The sequence below is a fragment of the Varroa destructor genome, unplaced genomic scaffold (genome assembly GCF_002443255.2).
Source record: "Varroa destructor unplaced genomic scaffold, Vdes_3.0 BEIS01000005.1, whole genome shotgun sequence".
Lineage (NCBI taxonomy): Eukaryota > Metazoa > Arthropoda > Arachnida > Mesostigmata > Varroidae > Varroa > Varroa destructor.
The window spans coordinates 15,279,474-15,304,471 of NW_019211458.1; the positions used below are offsets into that span (position 1 = coordinate 15,279,474).

The 24,998-nt window shown below is 39.5% G+C and overlaps 1 protein-coding gene across 5 annotated transcripts; it reads right to left on the reverse strand.

Moving 5' to 3' along the window:
- Nucleotides 1-671: 671 nt before the first annotated feature.
- Nucleotides 672-19,746, reverse strand: Tsf2 (transferrin 2). 5 transcript variants are annotated; one of them, XM_022808041.2, is made up of 15 exons: nucleotides 18,201-19,727; nucleotides 13,717-13,983; nucleotides 12,983-13,143; nucleotides 12,671-12,764; nucleotides 11,106-11,289; nucleotides 10,414-10,558; nucleotides 9,836-10,008; nucleotides 9,521-9,559; nucleotides 8,285-8,543; nucleotides 7,068-7,154; nucleotides 6,502-6,670; nucleotides 5,725-5,885; nucleotides 4,323-4,618; nucleotides 2,756-2,939; nucleotides 672-2,485 (listed from the first exon to the last, which is right to left on the reverse strand). In XM_022808041.2, the coding sequence occupies exons 1-15, from the start codon at nucleotides 18,268-18,270 to the stop codon at nucleotides 2,273-2,275; spliced, it is 2,502 nt and encodes an 833-aa protein (XP_022663776.1). In that variant the 5' UTR covers nucleotides 18,271-19,727; the 3' UTR covers nucleotides 672-2,272. The 5 variants fall into 5 exon arrangements, 4 of the variants coding, with proteins under 4 accessions (XP_022663776.1, XP_086846466.1, XP_022663778.1 ...); XM_086990340.1 differs by having other exon boundaries at nucleotides 18,492-19,725; XM_022808043.2 differs by lacking the exon at nucleotides 13,717-13,983.
- Between the last annotated feature and the right edge of the window lie 5,252 nt (nucleotides 19,747-24,998).

A 24,998-nucleotide genomic window follows, 5' to 3' on the forward strand; every position in this document is an offset into this window, starting at 1 on the left:
TTGAAATAGCATTGTGTTTTTGCTCAAAGAAGTTATGCTTAACCTAACTGTAATAACGACCTAACGTAAGCTTAAAGGCTAGCGGGTAATCCTTAGAAATTTTTATTTAGACTAACTTTTTTATACAGTTAGGCATACTATATATTTTAATCGAAAATCAAGCTCGTATATCACTTAGGTGATTTTGACATTGTAATCAATCTACACAGGTAGATCCCTGCCGAGCCTAGTTGATATCCTTTATTGTTTGTTTCGACAATTAAAAAAGAATAGCTGAATTCAATGGTTTTCGCTTGTTATAAGTTCTCAAGAGTTATCTACAAACTTCTATAACGCGCAACTTCTGAAAAGTATCGCGTTGCTTCTACAAGAGCTACCAAGGTGAGCACCAACGTTTCGTTGCTCCTACATGTATCGACACCACGGACAGTTGAGTTTCTTTTTTGCATGTGTCCAATTGGCTAAAAGTGCTCTGATTTTAGGTTTATTGGAATTGTCGCTCGTTTCATGATGTCTGCAAGTTTTTTCTAGCTGCTATTACTATTACTAATAATATTGCTGAACGTCCTCTAAACATCAAATGAATATTTATTATACCGTACTAATATGAAATTCAATAATTATTAACTACGGTAGCGTATTATAGGATGAAAAACGTATCATAAGGCAACTGACTTGGTACGACGGACGAAGAGTTCGTTTATTTACATTTAAGATCCGATTATGTATCAATACCTAAATTTAAAAAAATCGTACCGAATTATTTTAGCTTTGCCAGAGTTTATCTTCTAAATGATCTTCAATCATTTCTCACCATCCGCACTAATCCATCTGCTCTTTCAGTGTCACCTAGTATCGCTACGTTGAGATGATTCCAGATATTACTACCTGATTCTAATGAAACAGTGGTACGTCGAAGGTTAGTTTTTACATTTGAAAAATATTTGTAGTGTCATAGCAATCTCATCAACACGGTATCATAATAACATTTCTAAAAAAATATTTTTCATAAAATAAACACATGGATGAAACACAATTTACCTTGAATCTTTTTCCAGTGATAATAATTATATAACAGAGTCTCGTAATGTTTTTCTTAGCTTAGACTGAGGCCAAAGTTCTCAAGCGCGACAGTGCTGGACATAACGCTTATGATAAGATAATAACATTCATGTATTATCCTTTTCTTATGTAAGAGACGCAGCAAGAAAGAAAAAAAAAAAAAAACAGGGATTATCGCTAGACTCTAATGTAGTAGGATAATTAATTGCAAAACGTTCTTTGTTATAGCTTTGCCGCTCTTGCGAGTCCCCGCAAATGTATATTCTGTGTTCTCTAGTTCAGCCCGACAGTTGGAAAATTTCCAATCGTCGTTTCGAACGAATAGCAACTAAACAAATAGAATGAAAAATCAAGCACAAAAAACATCGACGATTGCGAAAAAATCCGCGTTTGCTCCTTTCCACAATGGATGCGTCATTAACTTAGTTCCGATTTAAAAATAGGACGATGATATTTTATACGGTGTTTACTGGCTCACTGTAAGCACAGAGCTGATGAACAAGTTAACCATTTTTCTACTTAAAGTTAACCAAGTTCACCTTGCAGGACCGGTGCTTACGTATTTGACAGTTACGTCTACATCTTACGCTTGCGCGTTAAAGAAACAATGTACGTGCAACTGCGTTCTACAAAAATACTAAAAATTAATGGCAATCAAAAAAGTATGGCGGTATATCGTTTTGTTCAGACTTTTCATTCTAAGCGTGTTCCGTATTCGGTATCGAGCGGCGCGTCTGTACTAGAAAAACAGTTTCAAACGCCGCTACGGTTTCGTGCAGTGTTACGGTTGCTCTCAAAAAGATCACAGCGATATAGAGAGAACGTGTTCTAGAAAAACTCATGGTTCTGGCTGAGTTGATTTGTCTGCTGATGGGGAACATGCGTAGAGTTCTGCATTTGCCTTTCCAATAAATACAGTAGCATTAGACGTTAGATTACCCGATGAAAGTGTTAATCAATCACGTTTTTTTATACACTCTTCATAGCGGTACATTCACACAAACAATTTTCCTTTCTTTAATTCTTTCCATTTCATCCCTATGAAAGATCAGCTAAGCAAATGCTCTCAACTTACTGTATAACTTTACACGTACACGTTACGATGGGTGTGTATTTCTACAGCACTGGTAGCAACGTTATATTGAAATGGAGAGGTGATTGTCCTTCTGCGTAGTTTTCCTATAGAGGCGCCTATAGATGGACGGTGTAATTATGCTATCCGTCCCACTGTGAGCAGTAACAATTGTACGAGGATCAACAGCGCCGTGATCAAGTAGGCCGAAGTTCCCTTGTAAAGCGGGAAAGCCCCGTTAATTATAACGTTGCAATCGACAACTCGAATGGCGCTAAGGAAGTCAAGGCCAAGATATCTTCTGTAGTTGCGCTTTTGCTCAACTATCGGGAGAAGCTGTTGTGTTGAGTCCTATGACAAAAACGGAAGAGGTTTTTGAAAATATGATTAATATATCATAAATATCACTGTCGTGCCCGGGGTATTATTAACAAACAAGGACAAAAGCTTAGTATAAGCACGATTTCTTACTCGCAGTATTTAACGGTAATAGCTTGTTTACGAGCTCTACATATAAACCAAACTGGAAAACAATACAACATTTAGGTATACTGATAGGTCTACAGCGTTTGTATCGGATTCAAGGGAATCTGACAAGGATATGATTCATGAAAGTTCTACCTGGAATATAAGGTCACGATGATTGTACTCCGAGACGAACATCTTGAAAGTAAATTCTTCACTATATTTCGACCCGTAATGTTGTTGTGCGTAAACGAACAGCGCGATATAGGCTTCGATCTCCTGAGTGAGTTTGTGTTTGGACGTCATCATAGCGTTGGCAGCGACTTTTCCGAGGTTACAGCTGAAAGTATTTAATGCGTACACTTGAAGCATAGCAAAGCAGGTGTATCACTATAAAAAATAATTACAGAAAACTCATGATCTTAGGCTTTGGCGATATTGACGTGTCTTTTTTTTTTTTTTTTCTATTAGCAGTGACATGTTGGATGATGTTTGCATTGTAAACAACAGACGCGCACTACCGTCCTTGTCATGCATAGGCTATCTCGCTACTGTATCAGAGCAGTATTTCAAAATGGATCCGCGTACAAATGCTTTTAAACCTACTCATTTTTAATCTGTTGAATATTGGATTTGTAAAGCTTAACATGAAAACTCAGCTATTTCTTCTTGTATAAATTTAAGCTTCATTTGGCGATTTACTTAATACTATCCATTACGTTATTATTGGACCAGATAAATAAACTACAATAGAAATGATCCCACATGCTACACAGTTTGTGTGAACGCTACTTATATATGATGTTTCAGTTTTTTCTTTTTGCAATCCTCAGACAGAAAAAATCGTTGTCAGCTAAACGTAATAGATCATGACAATGCACGTCGCCATGGCGGGTTCAGCGCGCTGGTGTTTCACAAGCGGCACGTTTAGTAAGCCATACATTTTCGACCTCTAATGGATGTTTGCATACGGGAAAAGCGAGACGACGATTCAAAAAAACAATAGCCAACGGCATCGCGTGATGCGCCCATGGTGGCGGTGTTGTTTGTTTTGCCTCCTTTTCGTAGCCTTATAGGTGATTCTGCGCCAGGTTCTGACACGGTACGCGTTTCGGTCACGTCTCAGGCCGACTGTACTCTGGACAGAAATCCGAAGGTATCCATTTTCGTGTCACCCAACTCATAGAATGATAACGCCTTTTCTATTGATGAAAGCCGTAGTCAGAACAAAGCCACTCGTTCATGAAAGACTTGAACTGATCACATGAATGACCACTGCTGGCCGTACGGCCAATTAGAATCAAAAGCACCTTACTAAAAGCATTTTCAACGATAAATTGTGCTTTACGTTAGAGTTAGTAAAGGTGTCACACTGGCGGACGGCACGTTTAATGAGCAGGCCCGGTAGCAGTATACAGGACACATTAGTATACGCACTGCTCGACGTTGATCTAAACGATCTTTCTCTTTAAAGTACTATGTTGAATAACAACAACGTTAGTAGGTAATATGTTAATTGTCAGGGCACAGGTTCCTCGAATATGCTAGATTCATCAAACGTCATGAACTCAAAAGTTTGCCTGCGCAACACTTGATTCATTTTTCCGAGTTTATCCGCGCACCGATGATTTCACTTGCGTCTGGACTATTGGCCATTTGGTAAGTGACTATCTATAGATAGTAACTAGTTAGACTGAAGTGTGTCTACAAAAATGCTACTCACTCTTTGTACTTGTCGAATGTTTGACGACTTCCGTCCCGGCATAGCAACTCAAAGTCCTCCGGAGCCACGTTTCTAGCCCAGGGCAATGGATTGCGTCCGGCAGTATTCTCAAAGATGGTTGTATGCTTTACGAAAGCGATCTCCCCACCGCCCTCGACCAGGCAGCGGAATGCCCCGGAGTGTCCATAGAATTGTTCAGACGCGTCACGGCTACAATAGTTTCGACTCTCGCCATGGCAAAGATCACATAGGTTACGATAGCTTTTGTACTCATTTGAATGCGGCGCGGCAAACTCCTACAGAAATAAAAGCAGAGGAAATACGAAATCTTCGCAAAGAGTATGATTGATATATTATGCTTGTATGATACGCGTTTCGAGGTACAGTTTCATACGATGTTGTTTGTCTCGAGATTCAATTTAGACACGGGATTCTATAAAAGAGTATTCTATCCGGATTAGCTTGCGGCTGTAATACACATGTAAAAATGAAGATATCAACAAATGCACAAAACAAATATAGTTCCATTATTTGTAGGCAGTTCGTTACTTGAAAATAGACTGCATGTTGCTTTTTCATGAACAGCAAGATCGATGGACAAACTCACGTATTCTGCCCGTAACTCACGTAAGCCGTTCCGTCCATTTGGTGTGTCAGCTCATTACCCCGTTTCAGTTATTTAGTCTAGCTATATTAGTAATTTTGTAAACTTTCCATTATTTCACTTCCCTAGCGAACGTATTCCTCTACCATGTTATAATTATCATGTAGCAGGTATTCAAAGCCACGGCGTCAACTATGTCACTATTGCAGGTCCAAATTGCTTGATATAAAGGTGAATTTGATCTGGGAAATTTTACGTAAATATATATATATATATATATATGAGACACGAAGAAGTAAACAACGTGGACGCAGAAATATTTTTCAGAAATTCTTAATCTTTTCCCTTAGACAAGCTCAATACGCATTAAAAAATGTAGTTCTTTTTTTTTGAAAATCCAATGTTTATAGTCTGTAAAAATATTCTACAAATTCTCAACTATTGCTGCGATAATTATCGAAGCAAATGTTTTTTTAACTTGACTCAAGCTGACAGAGGTAACAAAGACGTGCTTCTACTTTCAACAGAAATAGACTTCGTTTGACAGGCCTAATTCTCCACAGCGTTTTTCTATCAGCAGAGACTTACATCCTAACAGAGATACAAATATCACTGAAAGCCTTCTTAGAGGTGGTTGCCACATATAAAACAAATCACGCAAAGGCCTTTGTGTCTGTCTATAGCAGTATCAGATTTTCTGATAGTTCTGACCTTCTACCTCGATGCTGTATACGATTACTCCTTGTACACACAGGCAATCCCTTCATAATCCCAACGTTCGCACAGCGAGACCCATACCTTGTTAAGCGCGCCTGGTACGCATCCTTTAGCGAAGAACTCAGACATTGCCCGGGCGGAGTCGCAGCCGTAAGACCTCATGCGGTCGTTGGTAAGCAAGAACGCCAACGGGATCACGTAACCAACTGCAGTAAACATTCCCCCACTACAGACTCGTTTACCTTTGTTATAATAGACGTAGGCGGGAGAACAGCGATTGACGACAGCCGATGGTCATAACGGTACGAACACCATTGGACGTTTATATTGCACAAACAACACAGGCAAAGGTTAATAACTAGAAACGCTTAGAAAGTATCAGTAAATAAAAACTGGTAGTCTTAGATCAAACGCAATCCTGGTTCATTCCAAAGAAGCCAACTAATTCAATCAAGACGCAGAGTCAGACAATTACAACATTGAGAACAATATAAGCGGAACCATTCGATAATAATACCGAGAACAGAAGTCCTGGATGTCTGTTCTCCTAACGTATTGTATATATTTATTTGTTTATTATCAGCTTTATCATTTAATATGCTTCAGAATTCACATGTGACCGCCAGACGGCCTGCCGTTAACAACAACAGAGCCATAAGGTGCACGGAGAATAAGCTCGTCATTTTATATTAACCAATAAAACTATGTTCAGGTCACTCTATCAAGGACTCGCCAGTAAAGCCATGTTCACAAAGCGATTACCCGTATACGACGAGATTTGAATACGCGTTATTACTTAGACAAAAGCTTTACTCACACATCATCATCATCACACATCGTAATGCGATTCTTTCTTACCTTTAAGGTAAAGCAGATCTGTGTCTTTGTCCTTCTGCTGAGCAACGCCAACAGCGTAATAATAAGGCTCATCTAGGTTATACTGTTCAGCAAGGATAGGCACGAGACCAAAACGAGAACCAGCACGATAGATGTCTCCGGCTTCGAACATGGCCAAATCAGCATTACCCTATTATTTTTTTAAGCAAAAACACAGCCCTCATAATTATTAATTGGGTTTAGGAAGTTTTCGTAAATAGGGGCTGGTAGCTCTAACGCGTCAAGAGCGTCAACGCATTCTCTTATTATTTTTACATAAGTGCTTTTTTACGGTGTGTCATTTCGAACGAACAAAGTGCCATGAGATAAACAAAAATAAGCGTGATCGTAATTTTTTTGTTGTTCGCTGCAAACAAAGAATAGTAAATGCATGGGGAAAGGCCGTAACATGTACACCAATATACGCCTTGAACTGCGTGTCTGCAAAAAAAAGTCCATAGAGAAATATAGGACAAAAACATTCTCGTATACAATAATGACTAGTATGGGTGTCCTTGCACAAATCAAAGAAGCTCAATGGTACCTACCTGATGTATCATGTGCATACAGACGAGTTGGGTAGGTGCCAGGACACAGTGGATGTCCGGCTTAAGGTTCTGCGCCTTGAAAGCCGACTAGAAACGGGTTAATAATCAGCACGACAGATAGAAACTGATTGAGTTACGTAGAAATGTACACAATGTATAAAACAATCTATCGAATTATGCGTACACTTATAAAATGAATGCATAATAAAAACAATGTCATCACATAGCATACAAGGATTGATAAATTTATCGACCTATCTATTGCAGTAATCCAAGGTCTATAAAAAGTTTGTTTCAACGCTCATATTGTCCAACATGGACGTTACAAATAGACTTTGTTGTAGATTTCATAAACTACACTTACTCTACCATAGGAAGATCAATGAGTACAGGCCGAGACTGGCGACAAAATCTGGTTTTACATATAAAACATACAAAATGATAAAGGCTCATCGAAGCCCATAATGTTTAGATTTTGCAACCGATTTTCAGCAGAAATCAAATAGTCGAACTTGGATAGTTATTGGGGGTCATTGAACAAACCCAAAGCGAGTGACATAATGATTAATATAATTAAATACTTTGGATACGCTGAAGTCTGCTTGGAATAAGTTTCTTTTTTGTGAGATGTCAAAATCGTAGCATTTAAACACGTGTTCGGCTGGTTATGTACCATAATTTCACATTTGCATTTGCTTTTTCCTTTTTTTTTTATAACGCAGAGTAGTTGTTGGTCAAGTAATACTTAATAGCTAAGAAAAATTTTCCAGTTGCCTATTTTGTGCAACGACGCCCTAATTATTATTGCTCTCAGCCTGACCTCAAGAATCTATCTGCAAGGTTCACCTCGAGATCAAATAATAGTTGACTGTACTAGAAGATTAGGTTGCTTGCAATAAGGTCTAAACGCAAAAAATTAATACACGGATCTGTACGACGAGATACTATAATTTCGCTATTAATTCACTTAAGATTGCTTCGAATGAAAATGGTTACAGCTTTCAAAGACATCATTAGCGGCCGTAGCTTTTATTATCAACTGGCCTAAATCCTGAGCACCAACACTGCCTTTAGCTTTCCAGGGTTTCGCTACAAATCATCTTCGAACATATCTATAGTGTACATATAGCTAATGTTCCGCGCACAGTTGACACCGTTTCTCTCTTTAGGAGAAAGCATCCGCGACTTTCACTGCAGTTTTTATTGAGCCTACTCACTCGCATCCGTTGGCATTTGTCGTACTCCTGAGAAGACACGACACAAAATCCGGCGGATGGTACGGGACATTTCCCCAGCTGCTGGAACACCTCGATGTGAGCGCCTAAAAAGCCTGCGTAGGTCTGCCTCTGACCATCGAGACGTATAAAACGAGTCGTACGATCCTGCAGTAGTAGATTCGATCCGTTCCCATACTTCCGGAACAGATTAAACTGTGTTTTTGGCAGGCGTGACTCCCAGGGAGGTCGGAATTCAGATCTACTCATGACAGGGAAACAATAAGGAGTAACAGTTTGATATTGGCAGGACGATTGTAAATTTTCAACCAGATGGGAAACAGGCCATCGTACGGTACCAGTTGAATAGAAAAACAACAAATATAGAATGTACGATGTGAGTGTTGGAATCAAGTTATAAACACAGACCAAATGAGCACATCACTCTGGTAGGGTCATGTAAACTAACGTGACATAATTCATAGGCATGCTTGCGTATCTTGACATTGGCGTGGACTATAACAACAGTCATCAACAACCATTCGGACGAAGAAAAGCTCAAAAAGGAAAATCCTTGCTTAATGTGTACTCTCATAAAGTTGTTTTCATTTTGTTGTCTCGGTTTTCTTTCATTTGAGGATCGTCAAGGTAAAATTGAATACTAATCGTTAACAGGATTGAAATAATAGCTGCCCGATACTAAAGTTAACAAAATCCATGCATAACGTGATGCGGTTTTTTTAGATGACTTCAATATATATATATATATATATATATATATATATATATATCACAGCGTTTTAGCGCTACATAGAAGCAGCAGAGCACAACATATAAATATCTTTTTCTCTATTCAACTTATTAAAAGTACAAAACAGATAAAGTTTTGGTCAAAATAGGTCTGGAAGCAACATCAGAACAAAGTAGTCGAATGGGCTCAACTACAAACATTTGTCTACTAAGGTAGGACGTAAGGTCACAATCCAAAAACGTAGGTTCACGGGTTGCCACTGGACCTGCTATTGCAGAAACCTTCCAACTGACCATTATTTCCCTAATGACTCTCACGTCGTTGCCAACCATGCGCGACGCTCGCGTTTCTGTCTCTACAATCAGGTCAGATCTCATTGGGGAGTTGAACCTTTACTTGCAAATTGCAATGACTACAAAATGATGTCTTTATACCTAACGTATAGAATGATATTTGCTATATATATTAAAACATTGAACAGTGTATACCGGTGGTGTGGCGCTCGCCGAATTTGGCGATTCCGTAAGCTTAAAAAGAAACACGGGATTTATTGCCGTTAGCTATTCGATCTATGAGGCAAGTTTTTTTCAACTGATGTTTGTAAGAGCAATATCATTTCCTAATGTGTTTTTTTTTTTTATTATACTATTATATATATAAACATTACTGGTAGCTATATTTAATTACGTTCTACTTTAGACAAACGATACCATTGTGTCCTAAAATCCACTTGAAAAGTCAACGTTATTATTAGAGCAGGCGAAAGGTACAAGACATTCTATCTCACTAGATTTTATACGTACGAATTTATCGATTGGTAAAGGTTGTTGTTGAGCTGGTTTTCTGTATTTGTATACGAAGTAATACTGTCGAAGCTGGAGTCTCTATTCGGATTACCGTTGAAATCACCAGGGTTGAAACCTGACTGCGAGTTAAAGGCGTTCGGCAAAGGTTTCCCGAACAACCGCAAAGCTTGCTGGAATTGTATCGGTCAAAGACAAATTAACTTACTTTTTAGTTAAACTTAGCCGCTGAGAGCATGCAATGCTTTTTCATAAAGTAAAGTACATATTTCGAATTGCAAAACCTGTCATTATGTACAACTGCTTTACTATTGAAACAGAGCGCAAAAATAATCGTTGAAGGGTGCTTTTTTTTTCTCATACTCTCATGCTTTCTGTCTATGTGCAGCGGTAAATCCCGTCGGCCTGAGACTCTTTTTAACCATCCTAAACATTTAGCTAACGAGATCCTACGTAACTGAATGATTGGCAATATTTTACGCTAAAAAACACAGCTTTCCACTTTTCCTCCGTGCTACATATAAGCTAAAGTAATGTAAGAAGTTGAAACGAATACTAGTCTCTTGATAGCTGCTTACGATCATAAAATCCTGTATAATTTTTCGCCGATCACTCGACGTCTCGGACGTCGTAGCGATAACATTCGGCTGGACAAAGCCCCAGTTGCAGTTGTCGTGACGATCTATCATCTCTACGCGGCCATCAGGACAGAGCAAGCGATACCTAAAGGCAAAGACCAAGCAAAAAATAGACAAATACACGATTTTTATGTGGTGCATTGTACACACCTATATCTGAGCGCCGATTACCTATTTGTTGTTTTTCGCTAAATAAGTCTATGTTAGTAAGACGTTCGAGTGCAGTTTATCATAGTTACTGCGCTCGAAAAAACTCGTTCTTACAAATGATTGTGTTTACATCATGCGATAACAAAGCAGTCGTTCTTTTAATAGGGTTAACTTGCTCACTAAATTCCAATGCCTAAACGCGAACAGAGCCCTCGTCAGATTATAGCAGCAGGACGTATTCTAAATGCGAAGCCCTGAGACAAAGTAACAGACTCAGCTGTTCCGTGCCATTAGCGAAAGCAAATACCCGAATGCTAAATAGTCACATTAGACTGAAACAGCACGTGCGTGCCTGTTTTCCGTCTATAGCATCTAGTTCGTCATTCTGATCATTGACGGCCTTGACAACCCACTCAATCCGACGCAGATTGCCCTTCCTAATACAAGTGTCACGCTTATTTACGTGTAAAACAGGTACTTGCCTTGATTTCAGTGCAGGATTGTCAAGGGTAGCCTCATGAATCGTCGTGTGTTTAAGGAAAGCAATTTCACCGTCTTTTTCAAGACAGCGAAAAGCTCCATCGTAATTAGCATACGGGTCATTCCCTGAACATCGGTCTCCGCCCCGACCCGCACAGATCTCACACATTTTCTGCGGGTTGTCGCCTATTTAACAATCGTACCACACGAATCATTAAGGCTTAGCTATTTGAACCTTTCTTCTAAACAGCATAGTTTCCTGTATCACGGAATAGTCTCACTGCTACTACTACTACCATTAGGAGTTGCTAAGTTAAACCAGCGAGCGGTCAAGTAGTACAGGTTTCGATTAGCAGCTCAACTATTCTCGGCAGTAGCTCCCTCTTTTAACGTAACTGAAGTTTGGAAAAGTTGTATCGATTTGACGATAGTATAGAATCTTACTGTTCGCCAAGGCTTCGTTAGGGCTTAGCAAAGCGATTTCTTTTTCCACCTCTAAGGATGCTCTATGTATGAACATTTTTCTCGAAACACACGGGAACGTATTAATAGGTTATGTAAACAGTGATCAGAAAAAACAAACAAAGACAACGACAAAAAAAAGGTCACATTTTGACAATGCGAGTTCACTCAGTCGACGACGCTTGAAGTGGCAGAAGGTGACTGCCGCTACCGGAGCGAACGGCCTATCATTACTTACAGATCTGTGCAAAAAACCAAGAAGCAGCTTAAGGAAAAAGAGACGAAGGGGGCTGTTAGAAAGCGTCCATTTTATCCGCGCAGGCACATTAGGTCCTTTCCAATTTGTGGCATTTTTTTTTTGTGTACACCGGCGAAACTGGCCCTTCTAACGACTATCGAATGAAAAGCTGACTATAGGGAGTTTGAGTCGGCAACATTCAGAAGCTCGTTTCTGAATAAATTCAACCAGAACGTCCCGATGGTTCCTGTTGAACTGAGATTTATAACAATCATAGAAATCACCCTTGATAAAAAATCCTACATCATCTTTTGCTATATATAATAATGGAATACTCATTTAAGGTGTGTGTCTGTCGCGTGTCAAGAGTTGTTACTTCGCTCAGTGTGAGCGTGTTGGTACTGGAACGTATTATTTCTTATGATATAAAATAAAAAAATATTGGTTGTCCTTTTTCGCTTCAGAACGTGTTTGTTCAGTACTAAGTTAATCCAAGATCTTGGATATACTAATAAATGTGTCAAATCATCGCTGTTTAATAATTAGAGGGGAATAACCTCCGTCAAATTGTTTGCGACTATTGATCCGTCGGAATTATTACGTAAAGCGTCATCAGCTAAAGCCATATATTACATATTTTTATCTAACTGCACCATAACTGCAGAGAAGATCATGTGCTTCGAGTCACAGACAACAGAGGTATCGAGAACTAAATCACATCTTCTAAACGGAAAGAATCATTACCGATTTGTTTTGCCAAAACGAGAACGGTAAATATGCACTTTTTTTTGTCTGTTTAAAACATATCGAAGACCAGGCGGATTCACGTCTTTGCCTGTCTAGCTCATAACAATATGGGTCACTTACCCGTCGGGTTATGCTTGTCCAGAAGGGAGTTGGGTGCACAACTTGCCCCGAAAAAGTACGAGGCACTTTTGACGAGATTGTTGCAGTCTAGAACCTGAAGCGAGAGCGAATATTTTAAATTAATAATGCACAAGGGTAATTAAAGCCAATTGAAACTACATGATAAACACAATAAACTTATTACCGGAGTGTAGCTTCTACACAGAGACGAATTATGAACTTGTCTTTTACAAAAGCTGAAAGAAATGTTAAAACTCTTATCGATTTGGAAAAGTGATGGTGGAGTAATATGCTTATTTCGTTACTGCTTACCTCAAGGACACGATTTTCAATTAGATGTGCCATTGGCACCACCCATCCGGCCATGTCTCCCACTGACGAGAAACATGCTCTGCGACCTCGCAAATGAAGTAGATCCGAAATATTAGCAAATTGATGGATTGCAGCTACCGAATAGAATCCCGGCTCTTCCTCTAAGGAGCGGAAACAAAACGCACACACAATGAACAACCGAATTATCACATATACAATATCTTTTCTATAGAAGATTGAATATAATTAATATTTAATATCCCTATAAGCGTGCCCTAAGGAAGAAAGAACGCACAAAATATACTTTATCAAAATAATTAGTCGTATTGAAGTTAATAATATGTTTCGACAAAACGATGAAAAACTGGCGCTTTTATGGGCTGCTCAGAAGTGAGTCTAAAATAATTTAAAACACAAACAGAGCAAGGCATAGGCATTTATCTATATCGCGGCGTTTAACGATCATAAAAACACAAGAACCCTAATAGTCGAATTTGGAAATATGTATCCTACACTCTAAGATGAAATGGTCAGAACAACTTCAAGCACGTATGTTTTACTCATACATACGGGCTCTTCTAGCCCGTTCTGTGGCTTAATATAGTAATAGATGGCATCATGTCTCGGAAGTGCTTTGAACGTGACACAAAAACTTCTATTACAACCAATCTGGAAAAATTAGCTCGATTAATGATGATTGCGAAAGTTGAGCCTACGGTATTCGTTCAGTTTACCTGGTCCATAAAGTTCACTAAGTATCGGGATTACAGAATGATGTCCGCCACCCTGGTACATTTCGCCGGGATCGAGCTCAACAACGTCGACCTTCTGGTTGTCAAGGAAGTTCATACACTGATCTTTTGATGGAGCCTGGACGCAGTACATATCAACGCTAAATTGGCGCGAAGTTCTCACCGCTTCAGCAAATTCTGTGCATTTCAGTTGTTCGGCATCGCTTACGGAACACCAGGTAATGTTACCTAGGAGAGCGGCGTGTGCCACTGAAAACAAAACCAATGATTGTACACATCAGTAGCGTTGAGTCTCGTCATTATCATGCCGCCATTACGAGATGTATCTATTTCCATATCCAGACTCAGAATTTTGAGCTTCAATTGACGGCCCTTTGGGTTTCCGCATTGCTTAGACGCTGTTCTCTATGCTACAGGGGATTTTCTATTCGCAGGCTTCTGTACGTATGTCCTTGAGAGATGTCAGATCTGCATTATGGTAGACTCGGATCTAAGCTCCGGCTTAAATCCTGCTTAGTCAACTAAGGCAAGCGTAATCTTTTATCTGACAATAAGTATGAAAATACTCGAAGCCATACGTACGGTTTTGTTAAGTCAGACCGTTAAAAAATGCAGTCGATTCTAATTTGGTTTGCAAAACAATCGTAGCACCTGTATTTCGTTTAGTTTCCGAATAAGAGCCAATATCTGATAGCCAATTTCCAAGAGCCCTTTTACACTGGCAATCAATCCCCACGTACGGATGATCGTCTGCGTGAAACTCTCACTATCCACATAGAAAAGCCCTCTCCAAAGCTTTGTGGGAACTCTTGCTCAAAAACTCCAGCCCAATTCTGCGGTGAGCCCATGTCGATATTGGTACTGTTGCAGAAGTAGCAGTAATAGTTGGTGTTGCTATCGGCGGCACCTGAGCCTAACAACAGTCAGTTGCGGTACCTTCATAATCGCGCATGCACATCGTGCGGTCGTTTTGTGTGCTAAGCAATACTCTTATTCGTGTGCGTATTCAATGGCGACATCAGGTAATTATATATGCGCCGGCAGCAGCCGGCGCCAGTTCAGCAGGTCACACTATGGACTTATAGTGACTATATATAGTATTCGATCGCTAAAACGAAGGTGGGACTGTCTCCGTACAGCGTCCCATGTAGGCGTTTTGAGCCGGTTAATAGTCTCAGATCAGCTGTACTTTAAACATGCTTTTTTATCTTATCTCCATATTCAGTCGAGATGAATAATTAGCTGCGCGACCTTTACATACTCTCTCTACATTACAAGCGACAAGCGGTAGGTCGTACCTGCATGGACTAGCACGGGAAGCTACGATGCTAACTAATAAATAGCAATTGTTACTCTATAGTCACAGGGTTTATTTTGTTGTCGCTGCGATGTTCTATCACATATTACGTACTATTGGTGGACGCTCGAACTAACGGGCCCCTTACGATCACTGCTATTGGTGTCAAGGGACCTATGTCGATATCTGGGAACAGCGAAGACATTTGTTGAAGGTCATAACTAGAGGGTTTCAAAGGCTATTTACGATCGCTAGAACGAACGTCTGCTATCCGACGCCTGCGAAGTTCGCGTCGCATAGATCAGAAGAAACACCTCGATGCGGTTGTAAATGCGAAGACAAAGCTATCACCTAGTTTAAGACAGCCTGTTATCCTGTTGTAGTCTAATATAAAATCGAAGCTTTAATCGAAGCGCTCAAAGGCGAACATATGCTGCTGAGCATTTCTAGGAAACGAGGAAAACGGTTCAACTCAGGACGAACTATTTTATTATTCACTAAAATTGCTTAAATTAAAATAGTAAAAAATGTCCTACTAATAAAAGAGACAGTGTTTTCTAATAAAAATATAACTAGCCTAATCGAACACTACATACATAAATCTAGAAAGCCAACGATATTTTTTAATATTCAGAAGAAAATCAGGCCCTACAAACTAGAACGACTGAACTTCTAAGTAGATAATTTAGATCATTATGTAAGTTCCGAAAACACGGTATTCTAATCTAGTAAATGCCCTTAAGGTCCAGTTCGCATTACGACTTAAGACGAATATTTTTAAAGCGATGGGAACCGTCACAGCAACATAAGCACCGTCAGTTATTAAGTATGCTGCTTCCGGCTAAAAATTGGCTAGTTCACTAGTATCCTTAGACCTAAAAGGTGACCGTTGTCACCGATCGGTGTTCCCGACATGAATTGTCGATGACATCCCTGTCGGAAGCCAACATCCAAAATATCCTACATTGTATTGTCCGAGCTGTTCAGTACTTAGGGCTGCCTTTCCTGGTATCTATTTCGGTCTATAAATATACTCGTTTTTATTTAATTTGAGTAACGGACTGATTTATGATGAAAATTTACCTAGAATACCAATGCTACAACGCGATTTCTTCTATAGCGAGAATACACAACGACGTACGAACGTTGGAAATAATTTATCAATGCAGCATGGACGGGGACGCACAATCTAACACGACAGACATAATACGGTAGTTTTAAGGTCACCCTAATACCAGTTCAATAGAGAGATATCTGAAAAAGTCAGATTAGAAATCTAATTTTCCACAGAAGTACAATGTATTCCTTCGATTTCCGAAACACCGACTCTGCACAAGAAAAACGATCGGCACAGGTATTAGTGGCAGCCAGTAAAATTTCTGTCGGATTGCGTGTGCCCCTCCGAGTTCAGCAATACTGGTATTATTAAAATAAATTGAAAAATGAATACAATGTCGCCACATAGAACACGAAAAGAGACATAATCACCAGCAAATAGGCCAAACAGTTAATGGCAAATAGTTAAAAATATTAAATACGCCATGGCTGTACGTTACTTTCACCTGTTGACAGCCACCCAGATGGTCTTCATCCCAACTCTATTAGTTTGGCTTCTTTTCCCAAAGAGCTCCTTTCTGATACCCTCGGACATGAGTTATTGGGTTGCTCGTAATTTCTCATTTACCGATGCTCAAGTGTACTGCACTGTTAAAAACCTCTTTCATAGCGTAGTCGTCGTCGTCGTTGTATTACCAGAAATCCAAAATCTAGTGCGGACTTTAACTGTGGCTTGTTGAATAAAAGCGAAGTAATATATCAGCATTGATTCGTCGTGGATGCAAAACAAATTGCGACTTGTTTAGCGTGCGGTGAGGACTTCATCTGAAGATTATCCTTTTTCATAAATGGCTTACGGCAGAGGTGTGCTCGACGAAGGGTGTATCAAAAATACAAGTCGCTTTTGGATAGCGTTCTCGCCCTTCAAGTCCCTCTCGTACGCATCACACATGTCCGGTGCAATTTTTACACTGAATTTGCAAATTTTTCAAGTCCAAAGGCGAGATTGCATTTTGTAAATATACAAAGCGACACCACGACTATCAAAAAACGAAAACCAAACTAATCAAAAACCACAATTACTCTCTAAATAATCGTAGGAAAATTATACTTTTCATAGTAAGTTTCAGAGTGTCTAGTGTCTTTTAGATTAAAATGCGTCGCATAAACGTAAACCTATCTTATAAATTTTCCTTATAAAGGTTCTGTAAACGAAATAAGATGAGTTCCTTTCAGATGAGACAATTCGCACTTGCCAAAGGATGGCGGTATTTCCTTTGAGACATGAATCCGCTGACAAGATGAACCGTTATGTATCAATTCGTTAATTATACCTTATCTATTAGGTTTGATTACGGATCGAAAGCTTAGATTTGCACTTATGACAAATAAGGAAAATGTTCAAAAAATCAGACTGCTCTACAAACAGTGAAATTTTGGGTAATAGGCTAAAAGACTTGAAGCATCTGTGAAGTCATCTTTCAAGACTGTGAAGAAGATATTTAATTAGAAAGGCAATCTATCCTTGGAAACCCAATCATGTAAACCAGAAGCAGAAGCTGTTGGCCTCGTGCGATCCAATCTGTTCAATAGGCACGTGCCTGAATGGCCTCATTCGCAAACAAGATTAATTTACGCATGAGGCGCTTTTGTATGTTAACAAAGTTGTGCTCTCCTCGTAGTTGTGTGCAAACCGGTTGGTTTATCACTGAGGCGTACGTCAAAAGACGATGCCGACGTTACCCGGCCAGCTTGTAAACATGTTTTCTTCTCTAACCTAAAAAACACATTCAGGTATTTATGCAGAAAAAAAATGTTTACATTACATGTAATACAGTCATCAAACATTTGCTCTCAACGGTAACGGTTGCTTAATGTACGATCTTAAGTCACTCATAGCTATTATTTCTACGACTTTTGCGACAAACTAGTAATCACCTGGCTCATTCGGGTAACTCGCGGTACCATCATACCCGACTAAAAGCTGAGATGAGAAATCTATATCTAACAAGTTCGGTTTGCGTATGCACTGTCTATTGCACAAGCAACTGTACAGACGTAATAACTTTTTAAGCGCTTGACCAAACAACAGGAAAGTTCTCTCTTTTCTTACCTGAAACAATAAACAGGAACATATATGCGAGCCTCATAGAGCGTGCTATCCGGGGTGCGGCCGACTTCATCTTCGCACAAATGTAACCGAGAGTGATTCAATCAGCACCAGTACCTACCGCCTCAGGAAAACTTAAACCCAGAAAACTATTCACGGTACCGCTAACTGCAATTTTTCATTCGTGCACGACTCACGAAGTCATGCTCGGCGCCCACACTACCAGTCAATATTCACACTTCGTTAATTATCAAGTCATTCTTCTACGCGCCTTGCACCCGTTAATTCAATTACCTTTATAATATCGACTAAAACATTTTCCAGCTTCGTAGCTATGAACACCGACGATGTAGCTCTGAGACGAGCACCGCAGCCATTTGCTTTTTACGCTCCGTCCATTACATTGTTGTCGTAGTCGCTCGCCAGCGAAAACTTTGGCGGCGTAAATGTACTCTCCTAAGTGTTCCTAGCTGAGTTTGTGCTTATATCCACATTCAAATAGTCTCACAGAGACTCATCGGTATCGTTTCTGTAGTGGTTACAACGCCATTGGCACGTTAATAGTAACTGACGCTTCTGTTGTTATTTCTGTTGTCGTTGCTGGTGCTACTTCGATACGTTGGGTCGGTTGCCACAACAACGGAACAACGCGCCTGTGGCGACGACTCAACCAGTGTCGCTAGCAGCGCGACGATTCGTAGAACTACAAAATAGTGCATGCAGTCGCCGCGGCTTCTGATTTTGGAGCCTTTGCCTTCGGCACTTGCCGCCTGTCTCTCGTCACTGGGTCGTTGCTGCCGCTGGCGAGCAGACCGTGAGTTAGAGAAGCCGTTCGATGGGGAACTGCAGCAAGCGACGTTCGCACTGACAAACGGACGAGCCGGATAAGATGGCAGGAGATGGAATGGCCTGTAGTGGCTGAGGCGCTAAGTGAAGCACTTCTACCAGACGGAAACGAGTCATCGCCGGTACGTGCAGCAGGAGCGTCGTTGGCTTCGTCCGTTCTGCTGGCGTTCACGTTGTTTGTCCAGAATGTTTTTTTCACATGTGTACATAACACATTGACGTCAGCCGCCGACGACAGTGGCAAAGCGGAGAGGTATAAAAGAGAGTATTGGAAAAAAAAGAAGTAGCGCAGAAAAATCGGTCTGTGTTTGATGCTTCGTCGATTCCATGCTAGTATTAGTTGATTGTTTTACCCCTGAACTACTCACCACGTTAAATACCGCAAGCAGAGGTTACCTAATGATAATGTTTGCTGAAGCGAGCTTGGGAGAGAAAAGTTGTGAATCGCGATGCAAAGACCGCATGAAACAGCACCCAAATCACGAGCACTAAATGAACGACAAATCGAAAGTTACTGCTATCGTAGCAGAATGATCCAGTAGTATGGTGCCCAAAACAAACGTGGCACGGCAAAGAAGCTCAATTGCAGTTTATACACACTAAATAAACGCTGTCCTGTTCAACGTTCAACGGGTGATCTCGTTTGCTACTGCTGCTGCATGTAGAAACAAAAGCGCAGAACATGTCTCATAGGAAACGATGGACACATTTTCGCGGGCTTCCTACTTAATATCGATACTAGAGTAAGCACATCTTTTTCACCGCGAACAGCCACCCCTTCCTTCTCCCCGAGTCATTCGATGCACTGTTTTAGAAACGGTAGCACGTTACGTGACCTTTTGAGCGTCAGAATAAACCTCTAGAAAACATTAGGTGTAGACCTTAAAACTACTCTAATGAAAAATCAAATCAGTTCTGTTATAAGGTTGCCTTGATTTTCCATTGATACTGATTCAGCGGTCATACTCATCGAAGAGCGCATGAACCTTCTGCCTAAAGAAACTATAGGCAATTTATTTAGGTACAAGGCCTAAATAGATTACTTCCAACGCGTTAAAGCGCTAAGCAGGTATTACGGAAGTCTGTTAAAGAAGAAGGGCGGCTTTGGTATAACGAACATAATAAATGCTAATGTGCATAAATAAAACAGCGCGCGCTTTGCCGAAATTCTAAGTAATTTCATAAACTACAATTCATCCGATATATCTCAAATATTATTGTATGTAAGCTATATTAGTTATATATCAGTTCATTTAGGCCAGAACCGAATTTCACTGACTTGTAATGTTTTTGGCAGAATATTAAGACTTGATGACAATAAGACTCTAAGCATAAAATCTTACTGGCCTTTGTTGCGCCTATGTTTATCTATTTAGGGTAAGAAGATTTCGATAAAATTATTTCGCAGTCCTTTATGCACTTGCACTTTAAACTGATAACTAATAACGTAACACTAAGTAAACCAAAGTCGACTATTGTTATTTGCCTGGCGCGGCTTTCAACATAACCAGAACATTTAAGATGTTGCCATAAAGTTGGGTCTACGGACTCTGCGAGGCTAGCACTATCCGGGTATCTAACCAATGTATCTCTAAGCTAACTCGTCTAATATGCCTTATGTACTTATTCATTTGTCGCAGATTTACCAAGCTTTGGACAGACGTCATAATAAAATCATTTAGGACGAGTAATCAAACAAATAAAGGATAAAAATCAATTTATTTCACGTTAACACTAACGGGATAAGGACAAATTGAAACCTTATAGAATTGCTTCGGATTTGCAAGCTCGATGTATATCGTGCCACCAAGACGTGGCTGGCCAATCATGTTTATACACCGCTGTTCATGAAAAACTAACAACTATGGTACAGCTTTATAGATCACTTAAATTAAATTTATTGCACGATAGCCTTCTATTGTTGATCACAAGTTCCCTTCCGTTGAGCGTCAATCTAGTAACAATCAAATCCAGGTCTTCGCACGATGTGTGATCGCATATTCAGATGACAATCTTTTTGCTTGTTCCAACCAAGTACCTTACGCTACCGGCTACCCCAAATTTTTGTTAGAAAAACTTGTTATCGGAGCCGCTTAGAGCTGTTTTTTACTCTTGTTTTTTTTTATCCTTTAACTCCTAGCGGCAATTTTGCAGTTGCAGCGTGTTTGGACTATCCAGTCATACTTGATAACAATAACTAAACTTGAAGTTTTAAACATCTTTAGCCTTCCGGACTGTTATCTTTTTGCTGTTTTCGCCGTTTACTTACCCAGTAGCATAGTATCGTTCCAACTGCTCATCTTTCGGCTGTTCGTAGGCCCTTAGCGCTACTAATTAGGCCAAAGTTCACCAATCTATAAATATCGAGTCCTGAAAGGAATTTCTGTTGGCCGTCGATACCGACAAAGCTGATGTTATTTCGCACCCTACTCTTGCTGACCACTAAATAGTTCCCCTCCCCCTTAGTCCACATGTTAAATAACTAAAAAAATAACGTATTAATATAATAAAATAATAATAAAAAAATCTTGTAGTAGACCCCTCAATTTGGCTTAGTAGTTGATCGTGCAGCCAAGAAGCATTTTGTTATTATAATACGGTTTCAAAATGTCATTTACTATCCTTTTGTACTAGCCTCAAATAAATTTTCTTCACGACAAGTTTGAAGAGATTTGATAACTGAGAGTTGGACAATCATAAATTTCCTCTAATTAATTATGAGACCGCATTCGTTTGGTAACTTTAAACATACACAAGTTATCTAGGTTTGACTTTAAGCGTAAACACGTTTTCATCCTCCAGTGAAAGTCTCAACCATAGGAAAAGAACAGAACATACTCATTTTTTCAATTTAATTCAAATAAACTTTAACAAAGCCGTATCAACTGACATCAATCAATAATTAAACGACAGTCTCATGAAACTTAATTAGCACACAGTAAAACCAAAATCAGCGTAGACATCAAGATATTGCAAACGATGCCCAATAAATATGAGTATCTTTGAGCAGAATACTTGAAGGTCATCTATGCAACGGGTATAGGGTAGTAACGGGTCCCACATATATCTATGTTTAATTAACAATTAGGGGAATTCATTACGTAGTTGCTGGGCTCACTTGATTGAGCTAGCAACGTCCTATAATAATAATTTTTAAAAGTGTAATTCAATTCGCTCTAGGTATGTACATTGATTTGTACATAAAACAACAAGGTTGAAGCGTGCGTTACGCTGAAACAATAAAAATTCGGCGTTTATTAAAGAAACTATACGTACGAGTGGACCTTGATAATTTAAAGATTGTCCAAATGGGATCACGTTAGGACATTGATACCATATTTAAATGTCTCGCCCTGAACCCCGATAGCGTCACAATAGAATGTCGGTTCCAGAAGGAATCTATAAAGCTAAGGTTAGCGGGAAATTTTTGGCTGGAAGACTACATAGCATAGCATTTTATGTGTAGTCTAAGGCAATGATTAGCCTGACCTAATCTTTATCCACTTTCTGAATTAATTTAATTGAATAATTGTCCGATCCGAATTGATTGAGTTGCTAGCTATGTTGATGAAGCATTAAAAAGTTTTCGAGAGGACACATTCTAGCCTAAAAAGGTCTATAGGAAGCCGAGTGTGTCATAGTTACACGTAGAATTAGCTAGCTACTTAATTCTCAAAGACACAGATGTCTGCGTTTGCGGAGGGTTTCTGAATTTGTACTATGAGGGTGACGTTGTTAGCAAAGCAGAGAGCATAAACTCTGTTTTCATATTAAGGATACATATAAATTGGCCCAACTTAAACCTTACGTAACTCTATATTTTTAGCCGCACTAACAACGCGTATAGTTAAAAAACGGTAAGTCAAATAAGATTTAAACATATCACAAACCACAGCAGAGGAAATTATCTCCACAAAAAACATTAAAGGTAATGGTATGACAAGCCTTTTCGACATCAATTAGGAGTACAAGGGAGACGTTTCCTCTATCGTGATGTAGCTATAAGTTATGACAAAGAGCTAGATCACAGCAGCGAAACCGAAGAAAATCATATTGCAAATTCGGAAAAAACATAATGTCGAAGAGTTTTGCATTCAAGTGACTTATAGCTATGGGTTAATAGTTTGCTGGACTATCGTAACTACCCTTACCATTAAACAAAGGAATACTTTGGAAGATCTTGGAAAAACGATATAGATTACGTATACGTGTTAACAGGAGGACAATTACATGCAATGTTTGCTGGAAGATTTTAAATGGAATAACAGTAAGCCATTTAGATCGGTTTCCATTGAGATACCAAGTGGTAAAGCTAGTCCCTCGGTAATAGGTAAAAAATTTAAAAGAAGTTAGGACGGACGTTCTGGAAGCAACGTTGCAGCATGCAGCAGTAATGAGCCTAGCTAAAATGTCGTATTCGAATCCACTTTTGAGAAACAAAGCCACAAGTCATTCAGCTACCTTGTTGTAGCCTTTGAAAGTGGTACCATTATAGTACGTGATGGATAGCTTTTTTCAGTACGGCCACAGAATTTATTGATAAGGCCCCACAGCGATTTAGCATAAATACAACGTATACAATTTTTCAATAGGGACGTAGCATTGTAAATAGTATATAGGGTATCACTTAAGAAGTTAACAACGGAATCCACATCTGTGAACTTATTATCTTGATGATCGATCAACAAAGAGAAAAGTACTGATATATTGGCCCTATTGCTTGTATTAAATATTCTTTTCGAACTACTCGAATCAGCGTCAGAAATGGTAAGAAAATTAATGGCCACAAGAATAGGACAATAGTCAGAGAAGGCATAAATTCTAATGACTGTTTAAGTGACCTTAACGAGAAGCATGCCAAATGGCAAAAATATGTCATCTAGGCGCGTTTCTCACCTAAAACTAGTAAGTTAATGTTCGTGTCACAAAAACGAGCGCGGGTATATCTATTGAGTTGACGATAACACTAAGCAATCCAGTCAATGCGTAACAGTCCTGTCGATTGTGTGGTCAATTCTAACGCCAATGCATTCGGTTGATGGTCGCCTCAAACAGCATTTCGGCTTGTTAGGGCCTGGTAACAGCATACTGACCGTTTGCCTCATTTTCTGCTCTTATGCAGAGACAGTAGGTTGTCTGACTAGATCCTGTGTAGTCGGTCATCGTTCTCTCGTCGTTTCTTTTGCATAGCTCCTCCAAATGAGTCGCATTCGGCCTTTTACTTTGGCAGGTTCCCGAGTCAATGCTAAACTGCGATATTGAGGTCTGTTGTTGGAAAAGTATTAAAGAACCAACCATTAAACGAGTTTTTTTATAGACAGCTTTTTTTGTTTCTTTTCCCTCCATAGCTCTCCTACGCCTAAATTTGACAGACTCTGATATGGCTTCCCATCTGAGCAGTTACTCATCATCTATTCCCTCCAATTCACCTACCCATAAACCTATAAAGAATTTTAGCCAGCTATAGAGCTTTTCATAAAGGAAGAACTTTAGCAACCTCTTCGATGTTGTGAAGTTTAACATATATTCTCTAGCATTTATCCCAGTTTTTATCTTTCATTTCTCCTTTTTATTTGTACACTTCTCACTGGATTTAAAACATCTACTGTAACTACTATGCACCCAAGCAAAAACCCAAAGAACGAGTCCAAGTGCTACCAATTCTTGGTATCACCTCATTTCTTGCAAAAACTTGTGAACGATGGATACGCACCCAGCTTCAACTCTCTCTCTAATTTTATCTTGGCTACTTCACTGAGGATGTTCTTCGAGTATCAACGACACCAAACTGCGAGTTCCCAGTGATAACGCGATGATTTTCGACGCGGTCTAGTTTTTCTCACCTTAGAAAAACTCCCGACCTCGATTGGTAGTGACCTCACACTACATACCTATCCTCCATAATTTTGATTGTCTCTCTATGTTTTGAGTTTTACATCCGGTGTAGTTGTTAGA